The sequence below is a fragment of the Rhinolophus sinicus genome, linkage group LG07, assembly GCF_036562045.2.
Source record: "Rhinolophus sinicus isolate RSC01 linkage group LG07, ASM3656204v1, whole genome shotgun sequence".
In the NCBI taxonomy this organism is placed as follows: domain Eukaryota; kingdom Metazoa; phylum Chordata; class Mammalia; order Chiroptera; family Rhinolophidae; genus Rhinolophus; species Rhinolophus sinicus.
In genome coordinates, this window is record NC_133757.1 from 12,737,840 (window position 1) to 12,761,823 (window position 23,984).

The window sequence follows — 23,984 nt, forward strand, 5'->3', positions numbered from 1 at the left end:
AGCTTTGAAACATTATGGCAGTTCCTCAAAAGGTTAAACATAATTACCATTTCACCCAGATATTCCATGCTCAAGGTAATGAAAATATGTCCACACATAAACTTGTACTGAATGTTTGTAGAAGCATTATTCAAAACGCCAAAAGTTGGAAACGCCCAAATGTCCATCAAGTGATGAATGGATAAACAATATGAGGTATATTCTTATAATGGAACATTATTTGGTAATAACAATGAAGTGAAGTACTGTTACATGCAAAACATGGATAAACCTTGAAAACATTATGCAATGTGAAAGAAGTCAGTCACAAAAGACCGTGATTGTATTATTGAATTTACAAAAAATGTCCAGAATAGATGAACCATAGAGATAGAAAGATTAGTGGTTGTCTACGGCTGACAACGATAGGTGGGGGTTTAACATGCAGTGACTGCTAATAAACGTAAGATTTCTTTGGGAATGATAAAAATGTTTTTAAATTGATTGTGGTGACATTGCATAATTCCATGTAAATACTAAAAACCACTGAGTTGTACATGTTAAATGGGTCAATTGTATGGTGTGATGGTTAGTCTTATGTCAATGAAGCTACGTTATAGTACCTAGTTATTTAATCAAACACTGATGGTCTTCTCTTGAGTGCAGTATGGAGCTGTACATATGACGAGATTATCACTTTGATGATTCAGTATGTGACGTGGCACAGTTGAGTTTAAGGAAGGGATGGACCCAATCAGGTGATCCCTTACAAGGAACTGGTATCTACTTGAAGAAACAGATTAAGAGTGTGAGAGATCCATTCAAGGTTTTGAGAGTCTACAATGCTAAATGAACCTTTCTATGTAGGCGAGAAGGTGAGCCTTCTTGAGAAGCTGAAGTGGTCACTAGCTAAGAGCCAACTAGAAAACAGGCACCACAGTCCTACAGCTGCAAGGAACTAAACCACAAGCAATCTGAATGAGCTTGGAAGCAGATTCTTCTCCAGAGCTTCTGAACAAAAACTCAGCCTGACTGACACCTGGATTTCAGCCTTTGTGCCCTGAAGCAGAGAAGCCAGCCAGGCCATGCCGCAACACATGACATACTGTGAGCTATAAATGGGTATTATTTATGCCTCTAAATTTGTGGTGATTTTTTATGCTGCAATAGAAAACTAATAAACAAAAACTCATAGACACAGATAATAGTTCAGTGGTTACCAGAGGGTAAGGGATGGGGGTGGTAGATGAGGGTAAAGGGGGTCAAATATATGGTGATGGAAGGAGAACTGACTCCGGGTGGTGAACACACAATGTGATATACTGATGATGTATTACAGAATTACATACTTGAAACCTATGTACTTTTACTAACCATTGTCACCCCAATAAATTTGATTTTAAAAGAAATAGGAAAGAAAAATACTACACTCTCCAAAATAAAGCACTGAGAGAAAAACAAACTGGTATAGTGCCAGCTACACAAATCAAAGTAGAAAGTGGTAACCTCATATAGTATCTCTGGAAATGAAAAGAGGATCTTTGTCATACACCACTAAATCATCTATTTTAAAAGTCTGTTATTAGGTGAAAATATTTAGGAATGTTAAGTCTTTTTGATGAATTCAACCATTTATCTTTATAAAGTGAACCTTTTTATTCCAGGTAATATTTTTTGCTCTGAAAAGTATTCATCTAATATTAGATTAGCCAATTCAACTTTCGCTTGATTTGTGTTAGCATAGTGTATCTGTTTCCATTCTTCCACTTTTAAAAGGTCTTTTTATTTTAAATGGGTTTCTTATAGGCAGCCTATAGTTGGGTCTTGCTTTTTTAGCTAATATGAAAATGTCAGCCTTTTTGTCAGGGAGATTAGATAATTCACATTTAGCACAATTATTGAAATGACTGAAATTAAATCTATCATATTTGTCCCATCTGTTCTGTATTCCTCTTTTTCTCTTGTCCTGCCTTCCTTTGAATTAATTATTATCATCTCATTTTACCTGTTTTCTTGGCTTATTGGCAATAGATCTCTGTGTTATTTTTGGAGTGTCAAAGAATTTGTGGATATATGCTAAAACCACCACAGTAGTTAATAAATATTTTTGAGGGAGATATTTGGAAGCTACAGAAATATCCTGTTTCACCTGAAAGTTTTACCCACTGATTTCAACATTCTGAAGTAGATTATTCTTACAGCCAATTATTACTGTGAGGTTCTGACTGATTTTTTTTTTATTTCCTTCATTCCTTCTACATTTGTTATTTGGAATTTTTCTATAAGGAATATTTGTCTATTCTCGCCCATTTGTTATTAATTCAATCACTAAATCAGTATGAAATCATGGATATGTGTTTTATACTTTGGGTCACAATCCCAAATTTTTTGCCCACATGTGATGTATTGAGAACTCTTCTAGGTTGGCTATGCATCCCTTTGACATGTTCTCATCTCTTTCTTTCTTCTTTTTTATTTTTATTTTTTTTATAGCACTTTCTGGCACTAAACAATGCTCCAGGCTCATCTTGTATTCTCCCTGCCTTAGCCCTAGAATCGGCTGCTTCATTGGAAAACAGTATTTAGAAACCAAGACATGGGCACTGGATGTACTCATTGTTACTGGAGCGTCATAGCTTCTAGGCCCTCTGTGTAAACGGAGATAGGATATATGTATATATACTAACCTATGCACATACCTATATTTACATATGTACATGAATTCATGCTGTTATCTCCGACCCTAACCCAACACTACAAGGTTCTTTGTAGTCTTCACTCCTTGCTTATTTTTAACTTCCTTCTCTGACAGTCGGAAACCTGGCTCACATTTAACACTATATTTACTTATTTGTCCAAACCTAGTAAACATATAAAGTATTATTAGAAGTATTAACTTGTACCATGTGTGAGAAACAAATTTACTAACCAGAATACAGTACTTAGGTATAGTCTTTTCGTTTACCATTATAGTATCCCGTCAAAACACTATTTTCCAGTATGTACTTAGGTCAGTTCCTTTTTTTTTTGGGGGGGGGCGGGTAGGGAGAGGGATGAGGTTATGGCATTTGTAATACAGTTAAATTTACTTGTCACAGTTTGCACTGAATCCTTCCATCCTAGGATACCCCGGTATCCTGATTGACTTTTTGTTTTTTTAATTTGCATTCAGGAAAGTTCATTCTTTGAGGTACACAATATGGGTTTTGACAAACGCAGAGTCATATGCCAACTACCACGGGATCATAAAGAACCGTTTCATCACCCCAAAACATTCCACTGTGAGGCCCCCTTGAAGTCAATCCCTACCTTTACTACATCTAGCAAATAACTGATCTGTTTTCCATCCCCATAGTTCTGCCTGTTCCATATTGCTTTACAAGGGAAACAATACAACCTGAAACCTTTGGGTCTGGCTTGTTTCATTAAGCAAATTCATAAAAGATTCAGGCACGTTGTGTGAATCGACAATTTGTTCCTTTTCTGTTTTCATGAATTTCAAAGTTTACGTAGCAGGTATTGTTCCACATGCGCCCCATTCCCTCGGCCCATCTGGTTTCGATGCAGCACACTGTCAGTGCCACACGTAAAGCAAGTTCTGCCATATCGCTTCACTTTTCCACAGCAGAATTTTTGCTGGTGCCACGGAAAGCTATTAATCAGACTGGCGGGCATAGCTCAGAAATATAACACCCCAGAGGCATCATTCAACCAATAGGGGATGAGAGTTGGTAGATAGCTGCCTCGCCCTCCCAGTTCCTCTGAGGAGCATTCCACATGGTTGTTCATTGGTTCCTAGTGGGTCTGATTTCCAAGTGGGTCTGGTTCCATATTTCCCAGTATAGTAGCCAGTTTAAAATGCACATGTTACTGGTTTTCTCCCTTCTTTGAAAGTCTCTGTTACCTCAATTCTCAATTGTGCTTCCTAGGTTCACCTCCAAATAAACCATCTCACCCAGTCCTGTGTAGGCTGCTATTGCTTCTAGAATACTCTTTCCCCAGATGTCCCCAGGATTCACTCCCTCATCTGCTTGAGATGTTTATTCATTGTCACTTCTCAGTGAGAATTTCTCTTACCACTCTATTTTAAATTGTAAGCCTATTCTCCCTTCTTTGCCTTATTGTTTAAATAACACTTATCACCACCTAACTTCATTTATGTATGTGTATGTGTAATTAATTTTATAATTTCAATTAAAATACAAGCTCCATGAATGGAGTCATTTTAGTCTAATCTGTTAATTGTTGTATCTCTAGCATCTCAAATACTCCTTGGCACATGGTAGGCACTCAACAAAATATATATTGAATAAATTACACTTTCAAGAAGGTTGATTTTATTCTGTATAAAAACAGAATTTCTATGGGAGGGAAACCTAAAAACTACTGACCTTCACAATTGAATGGTAGTGAATACCAATGGCAACTTTCAAAATGAGACCAGCTCACTCTACCATAGACAGAGTACATTCCCATACTTAGCATGACGTTTGACACAATCCTTGGAATTGCCTTTCAATTCTAAGATATAATAATACTATAAACAATAAAAGACTATACTATGGGGTGAAAAATAGGCACAGCGCCAATATTTCTTCCTCTTAACAGGTGACATGAAACCAAATCTAATAATTATAACACTATGCATCTGGTTAGCCTAGTGAATGATTCCAAACAGAATACTATCTAAACAACAGAGATGGATGTAGGGAAGAATATTTTTTTATCTTTGAATTTTGAGTCTCATTTTCATTGTTATTTTTTTTCTGAATCTTTATTTGAAGCAAGGACAAATCATTATGGGTTTTGAAATTGTTCGAAAAACAATTTGATTGAAGAACTGAATTGTTTGAAAAACTGAAATTGTTTTCATCATATTTTTCTTACCTGGACACTGGATAAATGACCACTCATAGTTCTTTTCTTTAGGACAAAGACCGGGTTCAAGAACCATCTCATTATTGTGCATTCCAACAAGCTTCATTGGCCCCCGTGAAGATCCTTCAATGCAGTGCCCTCTTCCTGTATTACTAGGATCATTGCACCATCCACATCCAGGCTGTTCCAAACATTGTCCACAGGTTCTCAATCCAGAACAATTTTGAGCTGTGTAACAGGAACATTAACAAATATGTCATTTGACTTCATATTCAAAAAGAATTGTAAGCTAATAGAAAAATAAATATGATCTGGAAAAAAAGACTGCAAAAGGTCATCTATAGTTTATTTAAATATTTTTATAATAATGCATAAGAGACAGCAACTACTTAAAGCAAATAAAACATACATCATGGACAAAGAGGAGATAAATGGACACTCTGGAAGATTAAAAAGGTGCAGAGACCATGACATGGAGAAAAATGAAGCCAGCTCTTAAAGACCCCTGAACTTTGTCACTACTGGGACTTTTGGGGAGCTGGCCCAGGGGCCTCCAGCCCACATTTATCATCACTGTCTGTGACGTAGAGCCATGTTAGTGTCCTGGTTGTGCCTAGAGAGGCCCTTCAAGGTCAAACTCTGCATCTGCCTGTGAATGTCCAGTGTAAGTGACGCCTATCCATCCCCTGAGGTGGCTGAGCCCCATTAGGACTGCCTCTCATGGACAATGCTCTTTCCAAGGGTCCCAGATGCTAGCATTTGGCTATCCTGTGATGAGTAAACTCAATCTCGCCCAAAGAGCCAAACTGAATGGGAACGTAAGAACCAGATACTCCGCCTCAGCCAGGGAACCAGCGGCAGAGGCTCTCTCTGACTTTCAGGACTGCAGAATATCACTCCAAGACTCACTCAGTAAAACTCCACATTTCATGTTTAATTGCTGTATAACCTATGACCCTCGACAAAGCCTATCAATACTGTAATGCCTTTGCTAAGGATGACCACATTATAGTCTGCTACCCTATTTACAGTAGTTCCTATGTCAGGTTTTGTATTTTTTGTTCAAAATCAGAGCATCCTATATTGGGCTGAGCTTTCTTTAACTACTGTTATTGATTGTTTTGCTAGAACACACACTCTTTGTCTTGGAACTTATTTATCCACAGAAGTAGTGATATAGGGAAAAGATACCATGAATAATGTCTACCAGTCACATTTTTTCCTAGAGGGGAAAAAAATGGTAGATTTCTGGCAGACTCAATTTCATCATTATGGTGGTATTAACTTATTTGCCACTCAGTGTTTTAATACTACTGGGAACAAAGATATCCCTCCGATTGTTGCAAACAAGATGACACAAGCATCTCAGTGACCATCCGGAACTCAGTGCAGAGGACTGCGCAGGGCTTGCAGGATACTGGATTCAAGAATTCATGCATTATACTATGATTCATTGTTATGAAGTTTTTACATGCTAAGCATTTCAGAGACTGAATGTAAGAAGGTGGAAAATGAGCACCGTCTCCTATTTTTCTTTAATGCTAAATTTAAAAAAGAAGAGTCACTGAACACAAGTGACTAAAATGAACCCTGTAGAAAATTGATTCGTTAGCGTTTAATGCTGACTCAAAAACTGACAGACTCTTGCTTTGTTTTTTGTTTTCTTCTTCTTCTTACAGGAAACAATAAAAGGAAAGCTTTTGTAGGCTATGCTACTTTTCTTCAGTCAAGGATAGGATAGAGACTATTTATGAACTACGAGTAATTAGAACAATCATTTATTTTATTGTTATTTATTTATTTTTGGCTTTTTGAAAGTTTAAGTTGTAAAATATTCAATATGGTTTTTGAAATGTGTAAGAATTTGAAAAATCAATTTGTAAGAAATTATTATGTCAGCAAATGATGACTAAGGAGTTGCAGTTTCCAGCCAGCAGGTAAGGAGCTTGTAAGTCACCACTCCAACCAAACAAAACGGAAAATGCAACACAAACTGAAAATCAACAACTCTTCTTAGATCCATCAGAGAAGTGAGGTTCCAGGGCAAACCACTGCCCCCCAAGTTCGAGAGACAGACAACAGGTTACAGAAAATCATGATTTATCAGAGTAGGAACCAGTGCCAGGGAAAGAAAACCTGAACTGTAATTGAACAACTGCTGGGACAACTCACTGTGGACAATTCTGAGTTTAAATCTCTAGGGGGACCCAGTCTTAGGAGGAACCCACACCCCTGTGAGTTTTACCTCCAGATGCTCTACCAGGTCCTCACCTCAGTGAGCATCAGAGAAAAAGCCCCTTGTGCTTCCGGCAGAGGGGAGAAGAAAAGAAACCATTTGTAAATATGCCACAGCATTCTGATCTTAATAAAGTCTGGAGAAACTGTTAAACGTAGCCTAAATTGCTGGGATTTTATCAGAGCCTAAGTGACCTGGTTAAAGGGAAATAGCCAACACTAGCTTGGGTAGGGGAAGAGAAATACACAACCTCCAGCTGCCTCCAGCCATCCTATCCCACCTAAGAGAGGAAAAATAAGCTGAGAAGCACTGGTGAGGTTCACAGGATAGGGCACAGGCTCACCGGAAGACTGAGACCTAATCCCCAAGCCGTAAACTACTTCCCCTCCGCCCAAACCGTACCACTACATTACTAAGGGCAATTTACAGCAGTTTCTTTTCCATAATCATAACTGGCTATCAAGAAAAAAATTATAAGGCATACCAAAGGCAAAAAACACAAACTGAAGAGACTGAACTAGCATCAGACCAGACATGACAGGGATACTGGAATTCCAAGACTGGGAATTTAAAACACCAATGAGTAATATGCCAAAGGCTCTGATGGATAAAGCAGACAGCAGGCAAGAACAGATGGGCAATGTAAGCGAAACTACATGTAAGAAAATCCAGATGACCCTGGTTTGGTGATGATGTCTAGTGACAATGCCAAAGACACAATCCATGAAAGAAAGAACTGATAAACTGAACTTTGTTATAATTTAAATTTAAATATTCTGCTCCGCAAAATACACTGTTGAGAGAATGAAAAGAGAAGACATGGACCGGAAATAAATATTTGGAAGAGACACATCTGATAAAAGACTGTTAACCAAAATACACAAAGAACTCTTAAAACTCAATGTAAGAGAACACATGACCCAATTTAAAAAATGGACAAAAGACCTGAGCAGATCCCTCACCAAAAAAGCAAAGATATACATATGGCAAGGATGAAAAGTAGCTCCACATCATATGTCATTAGGGAATTGCAAACTAAAACAAGATACCACTGTACACCTATTAGAATGGACAAAATCCAAAACACTGACAACACCAAATGCTAGTGAGTATTTGGTATTTGAAACAACAGGAACTCTCATTCCTTGCTGTGAAAATGCAAAATATAGCAACTTTGAAAGACAGTTTGGTGGTTTCTTATAAAACTAAGCATCCTTTACCATACCATCCGACAATCGCATTCCTTGATACCCAAGTAAACTAAAAATGTATGTCCACACAAAAACCTGCGCATGGATGTTTATAGCAGCTTTATTCATAATTGCCCAAACTTGGAAGCAACCAAGATGTCCTTTAGTAGGTGAATAAATAAAATCCAGACAATGGAATATTATTCAGATCTAAAAACAAATAAGCTATGAAGTCATGATAAGACATAGAGGAAATGTAAACGCTAATTATTAAGTAAAAGATGCCAATCTGAAAAGCTTATATACTGTTTGATTCCAACTATATGACATTCTGGAAAAGGCAAAATTACAGAGACAGTAAAAATATTAGTGTTTGTGAGGAATTAGGATAAAGTGAGGGCTGAATAGGCAGAACACAAAGGATTTTTAGGGCCGTGAAACTACTCTGTATGATACTATAACGATGTACACATGCCATCACACGCCGTGGATCATAGACACATGATACATTGGTCAAACTCCACAGAATGTTCCACACCAAGAGTTAACCTTAATATGGACTTTGGGCAATGATGATGTGTCAAATGCAGGTTCATCGACTGGTTTTAACAACGTACCCCTTTGGTATCTGGGGATGTTGATAGTAGGGGGAGTTGTGCATGTGTGGGGACAGAGAATATCTGAGAAATCTGTACTTTCCTCTCAATATTGCTGTGAACCTAACAATGCTCTAAAAAATAAAGCTTAATTAAAAAAAAAATGTTTACCTTCCCTAACTGCCAAAAAAAAAAAATGTTTAAATTGAGCATGTACATAATCCTGTAAAATACTGAAAGCAATATATATTTGTGAGAAATATACTAGGATATTGTAATGTTTCTTATTATTCCATTTTGATCAGATCAATTTAATTGCATTTTTATTTGCACTTTTATAAATTAAGAACTAATCTTTTATTATTGCTTTAAATAATCCCCTTGAAATTCATTTTTACAAATAGAGTATCCATTAATTATTAATAATTCCAGTTATTAACAAAGCTTTCCTAGAAACCATTAGGCAAAATTTGTCTTAAAATACATTTTTCTTCAATTTGTGAATTTCAAGCATCAGTATCATAATATTATAACTGGAAAATATTGAAAAATATTGAAAAATCCATATTTGTTTCTCATTTGCAAAGAAAAATTTCCTTCAAGTTCCATTTACCACAAAACCACAAATGATCATTAAAACAACTTTCAAAAAGCAACATAAAGTCCATACCATTTTATTTGTAATACGGCTTTATTTATAACTATCAGAATGTTTTTAAAAACTTAACTATTGTCAAATATTTAGTGAATAACTAGACATGTGTAGTAGAAAATGATGATGTAAATCTATTACATATAATTTATACTAAAAAGACATCAAGTTAAAGGCAAAAGCATGACAAAGCCATTGTGAAGAAACTGACTTCTTTCAAGCAGTAACACTCAACCGCTTTTAGCAGTTGGATTTTAAGCAACGATAGCATCAGCATTCCTAGTCCCTATTTTATTACCTGACATTTTCTCACTGCTCAATAAATATTTGTTAGTTGAAAACATGAAACAGAATTAAACAGAATAGAGATGAAGTTTGTTTTTCACAATGAGTGGATCACTGCCGGGTAAATACTACATCTAGAAAGTACAAAGTCTCCCTGAGGCAAAGCACATGCGCATCTTTCCCACCAGGATGCACAAGGCACATAATTTTGAAAGATATGGGACAAAATAACTGTTATTGGACATCATCAGCAAAAATGAGCTACATTTATAGCCATGGGGAAGACAAATGTGACAATAGACAGAAGAGTGAATGAAAAGACCGATGGAAACGAAAAATCCAGCAGACTAGACTACTCAAGGTACAAATTGTAGACGTAGAAAATAAAGCTGCTACAACAATCAAGAAGCAAAAGATCAAAAACAGGAGACACAAAAGCAGAGTGAGAACTGACCTACACACGCCTGACAACCCCTCTAGGAGTGGTTGTCATGATTTAGTTCATCAGCGGTAAAAATGCCATCCATACCTGGGTTTAAACAGTTAATCACATTTAATTTACCTTCCAAAAAATGCAGTTACAATTTTTATAACAGAATTACAAGGTGCTCAAAATTCCCTTTAAAGAGAAAAAAGCCCCAAATTAAAAAATCCACACAAAAAGGAAAAATATCTGGATTGTAGCAGAGATGAAAAGTACAAGTGAATTTAAGAAATATTGAGATACATCTAGAAAGTCCAATAACGATTTACTGTTTTTGACTCTTTACCCTTTTTGAAAATATTATATAGAAAAAAAACAATAGTCTAAGGCATTAAATAACATTTTTAACAGGTGAAGAAATACTTTTCAGATTGGAAGATAATGAGAATCAATTTTTAAAATCCACATCAATTACGGGAAAACTGAATTTAAACAAACTGCAAAAATTTGAATGCCAAGGATAAAGAGAAAAATTTTTTAAACTCTCAAAGTAAAGAAAAAAAACAAACGTTCCACAAAGATATGAAAATGAAATTAGCATGCGAATTCTCATCCACAACACCCAATGTTAGAAGTTCTGAGGAAAGAATTATTTAGAACTCCACATTCCAGCCATTGTATCACTCAAGTGAACATGAAAAATACGTTCTCAGACATGGAAAGTCTCAAAAAGTTTACCAGCCACAAATTTATCTAGAAAGAACTACTGAAAACTTCTCCAAAAGATGAACAAATAAGAAAAAAGGAATGGAGTAAAAGAAAGATTTGTGAGCAGAGAAGACAACTAGACTTAAGTCAAAATAATTTTTAGAAAGTTCTTAAGAGTATTAAAGCTTGGAGATTTTCCAAGCTCTTTTTTCCCTACCTTTAGCCTCTTTTATTGTAAAATACAATATACATACAGAGAAGTACATAAATTACCATATGGAATACAACATTTATGGTAAATAAATACTCCACACCTGCACTCAGCCTGGAAGTGGAACATTGCCTCCCGTCCCCTTTTCCTAATCGGCACCCCAATCATTTCACAGCAGTATCCACTGACATTTATAAGAATAACTTGGCCTTACTCTGTAGTTTCACCACCTAACTATTCGTTGCTAAAAAATATAATGTAGCTTTGACTACTTTTGAACTTTATGTAAATAGTCTTATAATATGTAACCTTCTGTGTCTGGCTTCTTTCATGAACATTAATGTTTGTGGCAAGACCAATACAACATGAGGCAGGAGAGGTTGAACACTGTCTCAAACCCCCCAAGTCTCCAGTACTGGTATTCACTCTCCCAGGCAGCTGGTTGCTAGTTAAAAGATGTTTTCTGTGCCAACAAGGTCATCTTACGCCTGCAACTACCTCACTGTCACATACTTGATCAGATAAATCAGCATTCCTTATTAAAGTTCCTAAAAAGTGACAGCACAGGGAGCTTAATCTAAGACACATCCAGCCATGCCCATCTCAGGAACAGCTCTCACCTGATGCCAAGAGCCTGGGGAACAAATGTATGTCACAGCCAACAGCCTGGAAGTTCTAACCTGCATTGTAACACTTACTGCTTTGTCTCAGTCCTCAAGGGTTCGGTGGGGTCCCTAGGGCTAAAAGACACCCTCCCTGGGAAGGATGCAAAGTCTGGAAAAGGCAGTGAGTCTCCGCCCACACTGTCTTCAGCACATGGCTACCTCTAAATGAGGTCACTCCTCCAAGCAAAAAGGGCTGATAACTGACTGGGTGACCATGTTGGCTGAAGGCACTGGATCCCAGGAGCAAGCCTCAAAACGGTAGATTCACCACCAAAAGGATCTCAGCACTATGAAGCTGCTTTTAGAGGAAGCAGCTCGTCCTCTCAGAAGAAAACCAGGAGAGCTCAGAAGAATGGAAGGAAGAGTGGATGGGCAAACAATGCATGTTCCTTAGGCGAGGTATCTGTTCCTCATCACAGTCATGTTGCCAGTGGCTGCTCCTATGGGAGGAATGCTAGGGAGCCAATGGCTCATAAGAAAACCCAGAGCAAGCCGTGCTGTGGCCCACACTACCAGGAAAGCTGCAAGTGGCTGCTTCCATGACAGATGGCACCATTAGCAAGAAGCTAACTGACACCAGTAGCTTCTAAATTCTCCCAAGGGCCGCTACACATGGTCTCAAATTCCTACAAGGCCACCAGTGCTATCAGCAACATGATGCAGTTTTCTTGGCCGTGGCACTCTGATGCAACTTGTCTTTGCCAGAAAACTCTCTCTCCGAACCACACAGGACCTGGTGTCACAGACTCAGGCAGGTGCATCTTCATCCCACAGTTCTTATGAAACCTGAGACCGACGAGGGGCAGGAGCTTTTCCTCAGGGCACAACACCCAGCGAGCCCAGCACTGAAAGGCTGACATGACTCGCCATGGGATGCGCAAAAGGGCATCCTCCCTTTGTAGGCGATTTGCCACCAACGGTATGACAGTCTTGCCAAAAAGATGCTTAACTGGAATCTAATCATGAGGAAACAATTAGACCAACCAAGTCGGGAAACTAACAAAACAACTGGTGTAGACACAAAAAAACATCAGTCACGTAAGCAAAAGAAGGCACAGGGGCTATGAGAGGTTACAGAAGCACAACACAATCTGTGATCCTTGACGAGAACACTGTCATGAAATGTCATGCAGCTTGCAATATCCACTCAGAGTTGGGGGCAGGACGAATGTGGCAAAATGTTAATATGCAGGGTAAGTAAGATACCTCGTGGAATTCAAAATGATGGGCTAAAATAAATCAGGGGCTTACAGCATTAAGAGGGTTTAAAAAGAGCCGTGACAACAGTTTCTCTCATTTTCTTAAAATTTCCTCAAATGTTTAATTCCTCAATCCATCCCAGAAAAGTGATCCATGTGGCTGTTAAATGAAAAGTCACTCCAGGTAAATACTTACGGGAGCAGGTCGCAGTTTGCCATTCCAGACACTGTCCGTATGGAAAAGAAATTATATACGCATTAGAGTCGACGCAGCGTTTCGTGCTGCTGCACCACATACACTCCATGCCGTTGCTTGTACAGTTGGAACACGACGTCCTTAGAGAGCATGGCTTTTTGCATGGCCTTGCATTTTGATTTGGACTGACTGGAATAAATCCACAGACACATTTATTTTATTTGCAACTGCATTTTAACACTAGTTAATGGGTTTGAGTGTTTCACTATTTAGGGTATGTTGCAATTTAGCCAAGTGTGGGATAAAAATTACACCAAAAAATACACAATAAGGTAAATGAAAATGACGATGATATGTCAATACTTCTTAAATTTATTATCGAATTTGAACTTTATAATTGCTTGGAAATTTTTAATCCTTTACAATGTACATAAAGTCACATAATTTAAAAGTTATAAATAGAAATATAATATATGATACAGTTTTTCTATTGGCTAAATAATTTGTACACTATCATTATTTACTTTTCTAGCTACTCTGTAAATATTCCACAACTTTATCAAAGCAAATGGCCTGTCAGTGAATATGTCTCTGATATAAACAAACAATAAAAATAAAACAATTGACTAAAAACCTTTATATGAAATATAATATTTTTCACACCCATTAGGATGACTATTATTTTAAAATAGCTTTGGAAGGATGTAGAAAAACTGGAACCCATGCACAGTGCTGGTGGGAAAGTAAAATGGTGTGGCCTCTATGGCAAACAGTATGGATAGTCCTCAAAAAATTAAAAATAGGATTACCATATGATATAGCAATTCCACTTCTGTGTGTGTGTGTGTGTGCATACACAAAACATGAAAGCAGGAACCGGAACAGGTATTTGTATGCCTATACTCATAGCATCATTATTCATAATAGCCAAGAGTTGCAAGCAACCCAAGTGTTCATCAATGGATGAATAGAAAAACAGAATGTGGTACAGATATACAATGGATAATTATTCAGTTTTCAAAAGAAATTAAACTTTGACACATGCTACAACATGGATGAACTCTGAAGACATTATGCAAGGGAAATAAACAATCACAAAAAAGGGTATACACCTTATGATTCCACTTACATGAAGTACCTAGAGAAGTCAAACTCGTAGAGAAAGAAAGTAGAAGGTGCTTGTCAGGGGTAGGGGATAGGGGTGTGGGGAGTAATTATTTAACAGGTATGAAGCTTCAGTTTGGGAAAATGAAAAAGTTTTGGAGCTAGATGGTATTAATAGGTGCACAACAATGGTATGTACTGAATGAAAATGAAACTTACACTTAAAAATGTTTTAAAATGTCAATTATATGTTATTAAAACTGAAAGAACAAAGTGGTTAAATTGGTTAAATTTTATGTTATATATTTTTACCATAATACAAAGTATAATATTTAAAAAGAGAAAAGTATTCAATATTCCTTTCTCACTTAACAAAAATCCATTTCAAAAGATGTGATAGAAATGATTCTTTTTACTTGCTGACTGAAATAAATAGTAAATCTGCAAGATTAAAGTGATTCTAAATTGGTTGTTAATCTTAAAGACAAATGTTGCCTTCTAAAGACTATCATTATAAAAGACATTACCAATTAAGAATAGATTCTTAGTATACTGAATTAACTACAACCATATATTCATAATCTCACTATTTCAACTAACAAATAAAGATTGTATAGAACAACAAATATTTTTTATTTTCACAAGTTAATGGAAAGGTCACTAACAGTAAGTGGGTAATGTGGATAAGGAAAATCGGCATCACAAAAAGATGGCGAAAGTTACTACAGGCCCAGAGACTATCACACAAAGGAAGGAGGTGATGGGAAGAGGGGTTACAAACATTATGGTTTTAAATACTGGTTAACTGGACTACTTACCAACAGGTTTTTCACAGACAAGGCCATCTGCCATAGATGTACAAGGATTAGCTTTTAAGCCTGCCACTGCAGCCCTTTCTAGATATGCACAGAACCCAGAATCATTTGGTTCACCAGGAAGCCACTGAAGTGTTGTGTTTGTAAATGGAGACATGTCTTCCCATCCCCAGTAGGATATATTGATCTTGCGCAAGCCAACCCAAGGTGATACTTTCTGTAAACAACAATAAAGGGGGCATTAAAAAGTTAGATGTAAAAATACTCATCATATTCCTTAGCAAATAGCTCATTATCATTAAAAATTACATTGGAAAATATACAGAACTGCCTTTCTAATGACTTCTACTACCTAGATAATGAACAAGTACAGCACATTTTGGATAACAATGCAGAATAGAACACTATGTTTAAATATGCTGGGCGGACGGGTGGCTCAGTTGGTTAGAGATGGGCCAGCGAGCTGCGCCCTCCGCAGCTAGAGTGAAGTCAATGAGCTGCCACTGAGCTCCTGGGTGGCCAGATGGCTCCGTTGGTTGGAGCGCAGGCTCTCAACCACAGGGTTGTCAGTTCGACTCCTGCAAGGGATGGTGGGCTGCGCTCCCTGCAACTAACAATGGCAACTGGACCTGGAGCTGAGCTGCACCCTCCACAACTAAGATCAAAGGACAACGACTTGACTTGGAAAAAGTCCTGGAAGTACACACTGTTCCCCAATAAAGTCCTGTTCCTCTTCCCCACCCAAACAAATAAATAAATAAATAAATATGCTTTGTGTTTAGCTAAATGATTGTGGTCACTTATTTAGCCCTTGTGAACCTTAGTTTTCTCTTCTATTAAATAGGGATATAAATATCTATCTTATGAAGCAAGATTATTAAAGAACTTAACATCCTGTTGCTGTTACCACTACTGCTGGCACTGCTACTATTGTTATTAGTACTACAACTACCGCTACTGCTACTACTACCACCACCACCACCACTATCACCACCACCACCACCATCACCATCACCATCACCATCACCACCACCACCATCACCATCACCACCACCACCATCACCATCACCACCACCACTATCACCATCACCACCACCATCATCACCACCACCAACACCATCATCACCATCACCATCAACTCCATCACCACCACCACCACCACCACCATCACCACCACCACCATCACCATCACCACCACCACCACCATTACCTCCACCACCACCACCAATCTAACCAAACTAAGAATCTGAAGATAAATTGGCATTATATGCACGAGAGAAAATAGAAAACTAAATCAACAAAAAGTATATAGAGGGTGAGTGAAAACTTTATAATAGGTTCACAAAAGAACTAGGACGAAAAACTACCTCTCTCCTAGTTCAGACCTCTACTAGTACATTAGGATTTTCAAGCAATTTTGGATAAATTAATAGCACCTACCTTCATTATTAAAGAGATCAAGAAACCTAATAAAATCTCTGACTCTTATGCCTAAAATTTAACTAACAGAAGTTGGCAAATGCCACAAAACTAAATATTCTTAGTGCTCTCAATAATATTTAAAAACTAGCTTGAAAACAAAATATATTCTGTATTCATATATCTTATTTTAATCAGTACTCAATTTTAAAATGTTATTCTTACGATAATCAAAAAAATATTGATATATTCTTGATCCAAGCTACTCTCTTTACAAAACTCTATTAGATTAGAAACACCTCCATCTTTTTTTCCTCTTGTTTCTGCTTCAGTTATGTTTTTTCTGAGATATTATTTTTTTTATTTTTTTCTAGCTTTCTCGAGTAATAATTGACAAAAATTATACATATTTAAGGTGTACAAAGTGATGCTTCGGTATAAGCATACATTGTAAAATGATCACCACAGTCAAGCTAATTAATATACCCAGCAACTCGTATACTTTTTTTGTGTGGTGAGAACATTTAAGATCTACTCGCTTAACAAATTTCAAGTATACAATACAGTATTGTTAACTATAATAACTATGCTGTATATTTGATCTCCAAAACTTATTTATCCTGCATATCTGAAACTCTGTACCCTGTGTTCTACATGTCCACATTGCCCCATCCCCTAACCCCTAGCAACCACCATTCTACTATCTCTGCTTTTATGAGTTTGACTTCTTATAGATTCCACATATAAGTGAGATCATACAGTATTTGTCTTTCTGTGTCTGGCTTACTTCACTCAGCATAATATCCTTCACCCATATTATTGCAAATGGCAGGATTTCCTGCTCCTTTAAGGCTGAATAATATCCCATTATAGACCTCATATTTTCTTTATCCATTCACTTAGATTGTTACCATACCTTGGCTATTGTGAATAATGCTACAATGACCATGGGAGTAGGTATCTCTTCCAGATACTGATTTAATTTCCTTTGGATATATACCAAGACCTGGGATTACTGATGATTCTATTTTTAATTTTTTGAGAGACCTCCATAATGTTTTCCAAATTAATTATACCAATTTATATTCCCACCAAGAGTGCACAAGAGTTCCCTTATCTCCACATTTTTGCCAAAACATATCTCTTGTCTTTTTGCTAATAGCCATTCTAACAGGTGTGAGGTAATACCTCATCGTGGTTTTGATTTGCATTTCCGTGATGATTAGTGATGTTGAGCTTTGGTTAATATAAGTATCGGTCATTTGTATGTCTTCTTTGGAAAAATGTCTATTCATTTCCTTTGGTCTTTTCTTAACTGTGTGTTGTTGTTTTTTCTACTGAGTGGAGCTCCTTATATATTTTCAACATTAACTCCTTATCTGATGCATGGTTTACAAACATTTTCTCACATTCCATTGGCTGTCTCTTCACTCTCTTGATTGTTTCCTTGGCTATTAGTTTGATGTAATCTCATTTGTCTACTTTTGCCATTGTTGCCTGTGCTTTGGGGTCATATCCAAAAAGTCATTGCCTTGCCCAATGTCAAGAAGATTTTCCCCCATGTTTTCTTCTTGTAATTTTACAGTTTCAGGTCTTACATTGAAGTCTTTAATTCATTTTGGTTTGATTTTTATATATGGTGTAAGATAAAGATCCACTGTCATTCTTCTGCATGAGGATATCTAACACCATTTATTGAAGACTGTCATTTCCCCATTGTGTGTTCTGGGCACCTTTGTTGAACATCAATTGATAATAGTGCATGGATTCATTTCTGGGCTCTTACAATGTGTCTCGGTGAAGAAATTTTTATGTTAAACTATTTGAGGTTCTTCGGAATTCATGGATCTCAATGTTCATGTCCCTTTTCATATTTGGGGAGTTTCCTGTTATTATTTCTTTAAATAACTTTCTGTCTCTTCTCTATTCTGTGCCTTTTGGGACTCCCATAATGCACTTATTATTCACATATGGTCCATCATAAGTCCCATAAGCTTTTATTCACCCTTTTTCCTCTGAGCTCATCGGTTCTTTCCTCTGCGTGATAGAGTCTGTTGTTGAAGCTCTTCACAGAATTGTACAGTTGGGTCATTGTGTATTCAGCTTCATAATTTCTGTCTGGTTCTTTTTTATGGTTTCTATGTCTATGTTGAACTTCACATTTTGTTCATGTATTCTTTTCTTAATATCATTTAATTGCTTATCTGTGTTCTCTTATAGGTCACTGCGCTTCTTTTGGATGATTATTTTGAATTCTTTTGACAGGCAGTTTGTAGATCTCCGTTTCTTTAAGGTTGCTTACTGGTGCTTTATTTCATTCTTTGGTAGTGTCATGTTTCACTGATTCTTTTCCCCCCCTTCTTCCACCTCCTCCCCCCCCTCCGGTTCAAGCCGTTGTTTCTCAGTCTAGTTGTGTAGGACACAGCTCCCTGGCCCACGCTGGTACTATGAGCCTTGCGCTCCCCGAGTTGCGGCAGTTAGTCGCCGATTGTCTGTCAGTCAGCAGCTCAAAGCAGTTCTCACCAGCTGCCAGCCACTCAGGCTGGTCCCCAGCCGCTCATGGCAGCACACAGCAGCCCGTGGCAGCACACAGCATCCCACAACAGCTCACACCAACCTCCAGGGAACCCAACTCCAGGGAGAGCCATTGTTCGCAATCTTAGCCATAGAGGGCGCAGCTCACTGGCCCATGTGGGAACTGAACCTGCGACCTCGAGGTTAGGAGCACCACGCAGCAACCACCTGAGCCACCAGGCCAGTCCACCCTGAATTTTTATGATCCCAATGGCCTTCTGTTGGTGTCTGCACATTTGAATAAGTAATCACCTCTTCCATTCTTTACAGACTGGTTTCAGTAGGGAAAGCTTTTCAGTGTCAGCCCACCCAGAGATTTTGGCGGGCTATGTGATGGGGTCCACAGTGGGCTTACTGCTGGAGTCCTTGGGTGGACTGGCCTGGTGTCCACATCAGGTAGTGACCAGGCCCTTCCCCTGGGTCCAGAGGGGCCTGCCTGATACTTGGATCCAGAGGGGCAAGCCTGGAACCTGAATCTGTGCGTACAGGCCTAATCCTGGGTCTGTGGTAGCCAGCCTGGCACAAGGGTCCATTAGGGTAGGCCTAGGGGCTTGGTCCACATAGGTGCGTCTTGAGCCTGAGACCTTAGGGACCAGCCTGGGAACTGAGACCACAGGTGTGACCCTTGGCCTGAGTCTGCAGGGGCTAGCCAAATTACAGCGTCCACTGGCACAGGCCTGGTACCTAGATTCATGAGAGCGGACCTGGCCCTGAGCCCATGAATGTGGGCCTGGTACCGGGGATTACAGGGACAGGCCTGAAGTTGGGTCCACAGAGGAGGGCCTGAAGCCTGAGTCCACTAGGGTGGACCTGGTCTTGGGTCCACAGGGACTAGCCTCTTGCTGGGGTCTCCTAGGCTGCAGGGGTCATCCTGAAGGCTAAGTCCTTGGATGCCAAACTTGAGCTGAGTCCATGGGGGCTAATCTGGCACTGGGGCATGCCTGGGGCCTGGGTCCATGGGGTCCAGCCAAGCACCAGGGTTCTCTAGGACAGGCCGAAAGCTGGGGTCCATGACAAAGTCATTCACTCACTTCACTCTCCTTCCCCTTTGCTCAGGGCATTTCTCATATGCTTCACTGCTCTGCACCAAGCCCTAGGGAAAGGGTGATGTGGGGAATATCAAAGTGTCCTTGCTACCCTCTTCAATGAGGCTTTTCGTATTTCCGTGCTCTTTTCAAGTGCTGTAATCTGTCACCTGGATTTCTTACTCTTGTTAAATTATTTTTGTACATAGGTGGTTGTTCAAATCAATGTTTCTGCGAAGGGATGAGCAGTGAAATCTCCCATTCTGTCATCTTCCTACCATCATTCCTAAGCACTTCTACCTTAATATACGTGTTAACACATTTATTTTCTAAGTTACTAAGCTAATAATATTATATTACAATGGTAAGTGGTTTCAAAACTCCACATCATCCTTTTTTTAACATTATGGATTCTCAGGGTAGAGAAAAAGAGGTCTCTCCATCTGAGTCTTTAACAAGATAGAAATAGGAGATACAGATTCAGTATTAATATAAATGTTATGCAAATGATCCTAGTTAACAGTTGGCAAATATTTCTTAAATAAAATTAAAATATCAGATGGAGAGACATATTTTTCTCTATGCTGACAGTCCATTATGGTAGTCGATTTCATATAACCTAGTGGAGTATTATACACATAGTAGGTAGTCAATAAATTTTGGTAAACAAAGTTCATTAGAACAGAGTAGTTGTTTTCTACTATCCAATTCCTGAGATAGAGATAGTACTTAATAAACAATGTTTCTAATTATAAAAATACACATGCTGCTATGCCTTGCGATCATCATATATTTCATACATTATTCATATAACAAAAAACCTATAACATTTTTACAGTTCTTGATAATAACAGCAGGAGTCAATCCAACATAGATATTTCAGATTAATGACTGTGCTTCACATTACAGCAACTCTGCCTATATTTCCGAACTATCTATAGTAAAGACAATTCATTTAAAATGAAATATTACTCCCTAACTAACTCATCATGATAAGAATCTTCAAGGAAGAAGAAAAGAACAGAAAAATGAAGCAGTTGATAAAACATTTAAAGTAACTATTACCCAGGTAATGAACTGGACAGACAGTTTAAAATGAAAGATAAATTACGATATTATGAAAATTTACAACAGCACACCATAAATCACTGTAACATTTCATTAGCCATTTCTGATAAGTAAATGATCATTTGACCCAGGACATCTCTGTAAAGTGTATGAATTTGTTGATCTTTATTAGCCAAGGAAGGGCTATCTTAAGCTTATACAACTGCAATAACTCAGGATATATAATTCATTTTATATAAAGATGTGCTCAATGGAATGTCACCTTGCAGAACTTTCCACCTTTGAAATTTTGCTACAGCTCAGCTTTCTGATAAAACAAAATATTCTTCATTTGCAGAGCATGTCAGTCCACAAATTATCGAATCTAAGTACATCTCACATCCAAAGTAATTGTTAGTTCAATCTTTATGACTTATAATAATAAGCAAGAAAACACAAGCAACTGATACACGTAATCCTAAAATACACAACTTCTAAAATAGCACACTTCAAGGCTGTAGTGTAAGAAATAAAAATAATGTTTTATAAACAAGGAAAGAAGCAATAAAGCCCTAATGCCAAATATTATGTATATAACTCAGAGAATGTGGATTTACCAATTATAAGCTCTTTATAAGTGATACATATTTGGTAGAACTCATTTTCAAATGTTCATTGGAAATTGTCTCGAAATTTTATAATTAAGGAAATGAAGCTCCTGGTATCACAAGAATATAAACAGATCTTATGTTGTATGCTCAACGTGACTAAAAGTAAAACTTTACAAATATACCTTGTCACATTTTTCTAAACTATTAAAAAATCAAAAGGTCTCTCCTACATGACACCACATACATCTTATCTTTCAGCCATAAGGCTGGTAGCTCTCAAACTAACTAGATTTAGTAAATTATTTCAAAGTGAAATAAGTCAGACAGAGAAAGATAAATGTTATCTCACTTATATGTGGAATCTTGAAAAAAGAAAACAAGACAAGTTCATAGACAAAGAGAAAAACAGACTGGTGGTTACCAATGGCAGGGGATGGAGGGTGGGCAAAATGGGTGAAGGGGATCAAAAGGTACAAACATCCTGTTATAAAATAAATAAGTCATGGAGACATAATGTATAGCATGGTGATGTTAATAATTCTGTATTGTGTATTTGAAAGTTGCTAAGAGAGTAGATCTTAAAACTCATCATCACAAGAAAAAAAATTTTTTTTTGTAACTACGTTTAGTGACGAATGTTAACCAGACTTATTGGGGTGACCATTTCACAATATATACGCAAAATATCAAATCATTATATTGTAAATCTGAAACTAATATGTCAATTAGACCTCAATTTAAAAAAAAATGCCCCCAAGGCATTTCAATTAAGTATATGGACTAAATAAGGTATTTCAAAACTAGATTTAGTAAATTATTTCCAAATCTCTTCTTTAATGGATTCTTAAAAGTTGGCTACATTTAACATTCCAACAATAGAAAAGTGTAAATTCCTCTTGGAAATTTCTTACAAAATGATATTTTGATACCATTTTCAATGAAATATTCCATTTTCTATGGAAATATTTTCCATAAAACTGCTCTCTAGAAAATTGAAACTGTTTCCCAGTGCTGTATACTTCAATATCTTCCATATACTTTAAAAATTGGTTTTAGACCTACTAACCATTAATATATTATTTCCAGCAAACATACCTAGAAAAATAGCATAATTCAAAAACTTAATTCACAATGCACACACACAGACACAAACACACACACACAGACACACACACTCACAAAATATACATCTATACAAATATAGCCAATGTGTTGGTCTAGTATTTTCATTAAGAGGGATTTTTCAAGTTACAGAGTAATTGCACTTCAAAATGAATTCTTAAATTAATGCCATGTTTTTTTAAGTATATTCATGCATATTAGATGAGTTCCTGGTAAGATAATGCAGTGGTTTACAGTGCAAAATATGAGATGAGTAATTTAGAAAACCTTATTACTAAATATACATACAGAATGAGTCCTCTGCCAGTTCACTTTGTAAATAAGTTCTACTTTTACTTCCAAGATTTAGTAAAAACAATGCATTAAAAAACAAAATTATTACCAATAACTATAGGATTATCAGCATATTTCCATAATATAAAATAGTTGTTACCTGTTGCGTATACTTCTGTATTTCATCCAGAACAAATTCTACTTCTTTTGAGGTTGTTAATGAAGCAAGATTTCCACTAAGATTATAGCAATAAAGCTTTGCATTGTCATAGCTTTCTCTACTGGAATTGATTCTAAGACAAGCATCCCCAATATGATTCCATCCTTCTCCACAAAGATGAGCTATTCAAACAAAAAAATTTATTTTTAGATTACCAAAAAGCATGTGTATTTTTTCATTTATTTCAGAATTCTAAATATAACTTCTATATTTGTTTAAATAATTTTAATAATAAGATATTTAAATATATCAATATAATATACTAAAATATTATCTAATAGTTTTGCAAGGAATAGGAACATAAAGTCTTAATTTTTTTAATTCTTAAACATAAGTTAAACTATGGCTCTATAAACCTGTAAATTTAGTGTATTGGTATATGATATCTCAACAAGTAAAATCACTACTATATTTACATCCCAAGGTCCAATTTACATAATACAAGATCACTCTGATAGAAAAGTAACCAGCAAATAATGAAAGCAATTTTAAAGTTACTCCTACAAGTGTAGCTACTTGTCCTCCAAATCTAATTTCCATAGCCCAGGTGTGCTA

The 23,984-nt window shown here is 37.1% G+C and overlaps 1 protein-coding gene across 2 annotated transcripts in view; it reads right to left on the minus strand.

Moving 5' to 3' along the window:
* The window catches only part of ATRNL1 (attractin like 1), a 564,648-nt gene that overhangs the window by 424,684 nt on the left and 115,980 nt on the right, over positions 1-23,984 (minus strand). For both annotated transcript variants that reach the window (XM_019725236.2, XM_074338995.1), the window contains exons 15-18: positions 23,370-23,551; positions 15,142-15,355; positions 13,220-13,408; positions 4,867-5,085 (exon numbers count right to left, since the gene is read on the minus strand). In XM_019725236.2, the coding sequence (XP_019580795.2) occupies positions 4,867-5,085; positions 13,220-13,408; positions 15,142-15,355; positions 23,370-23,551 (804 nt within the window). The remainder of the gene's footprint in view (positions 1-4,866; positions 5,086-13,219; positions 13,409-15,141; positions 15,356-23,369; positions 23,552-23,984) is intronic.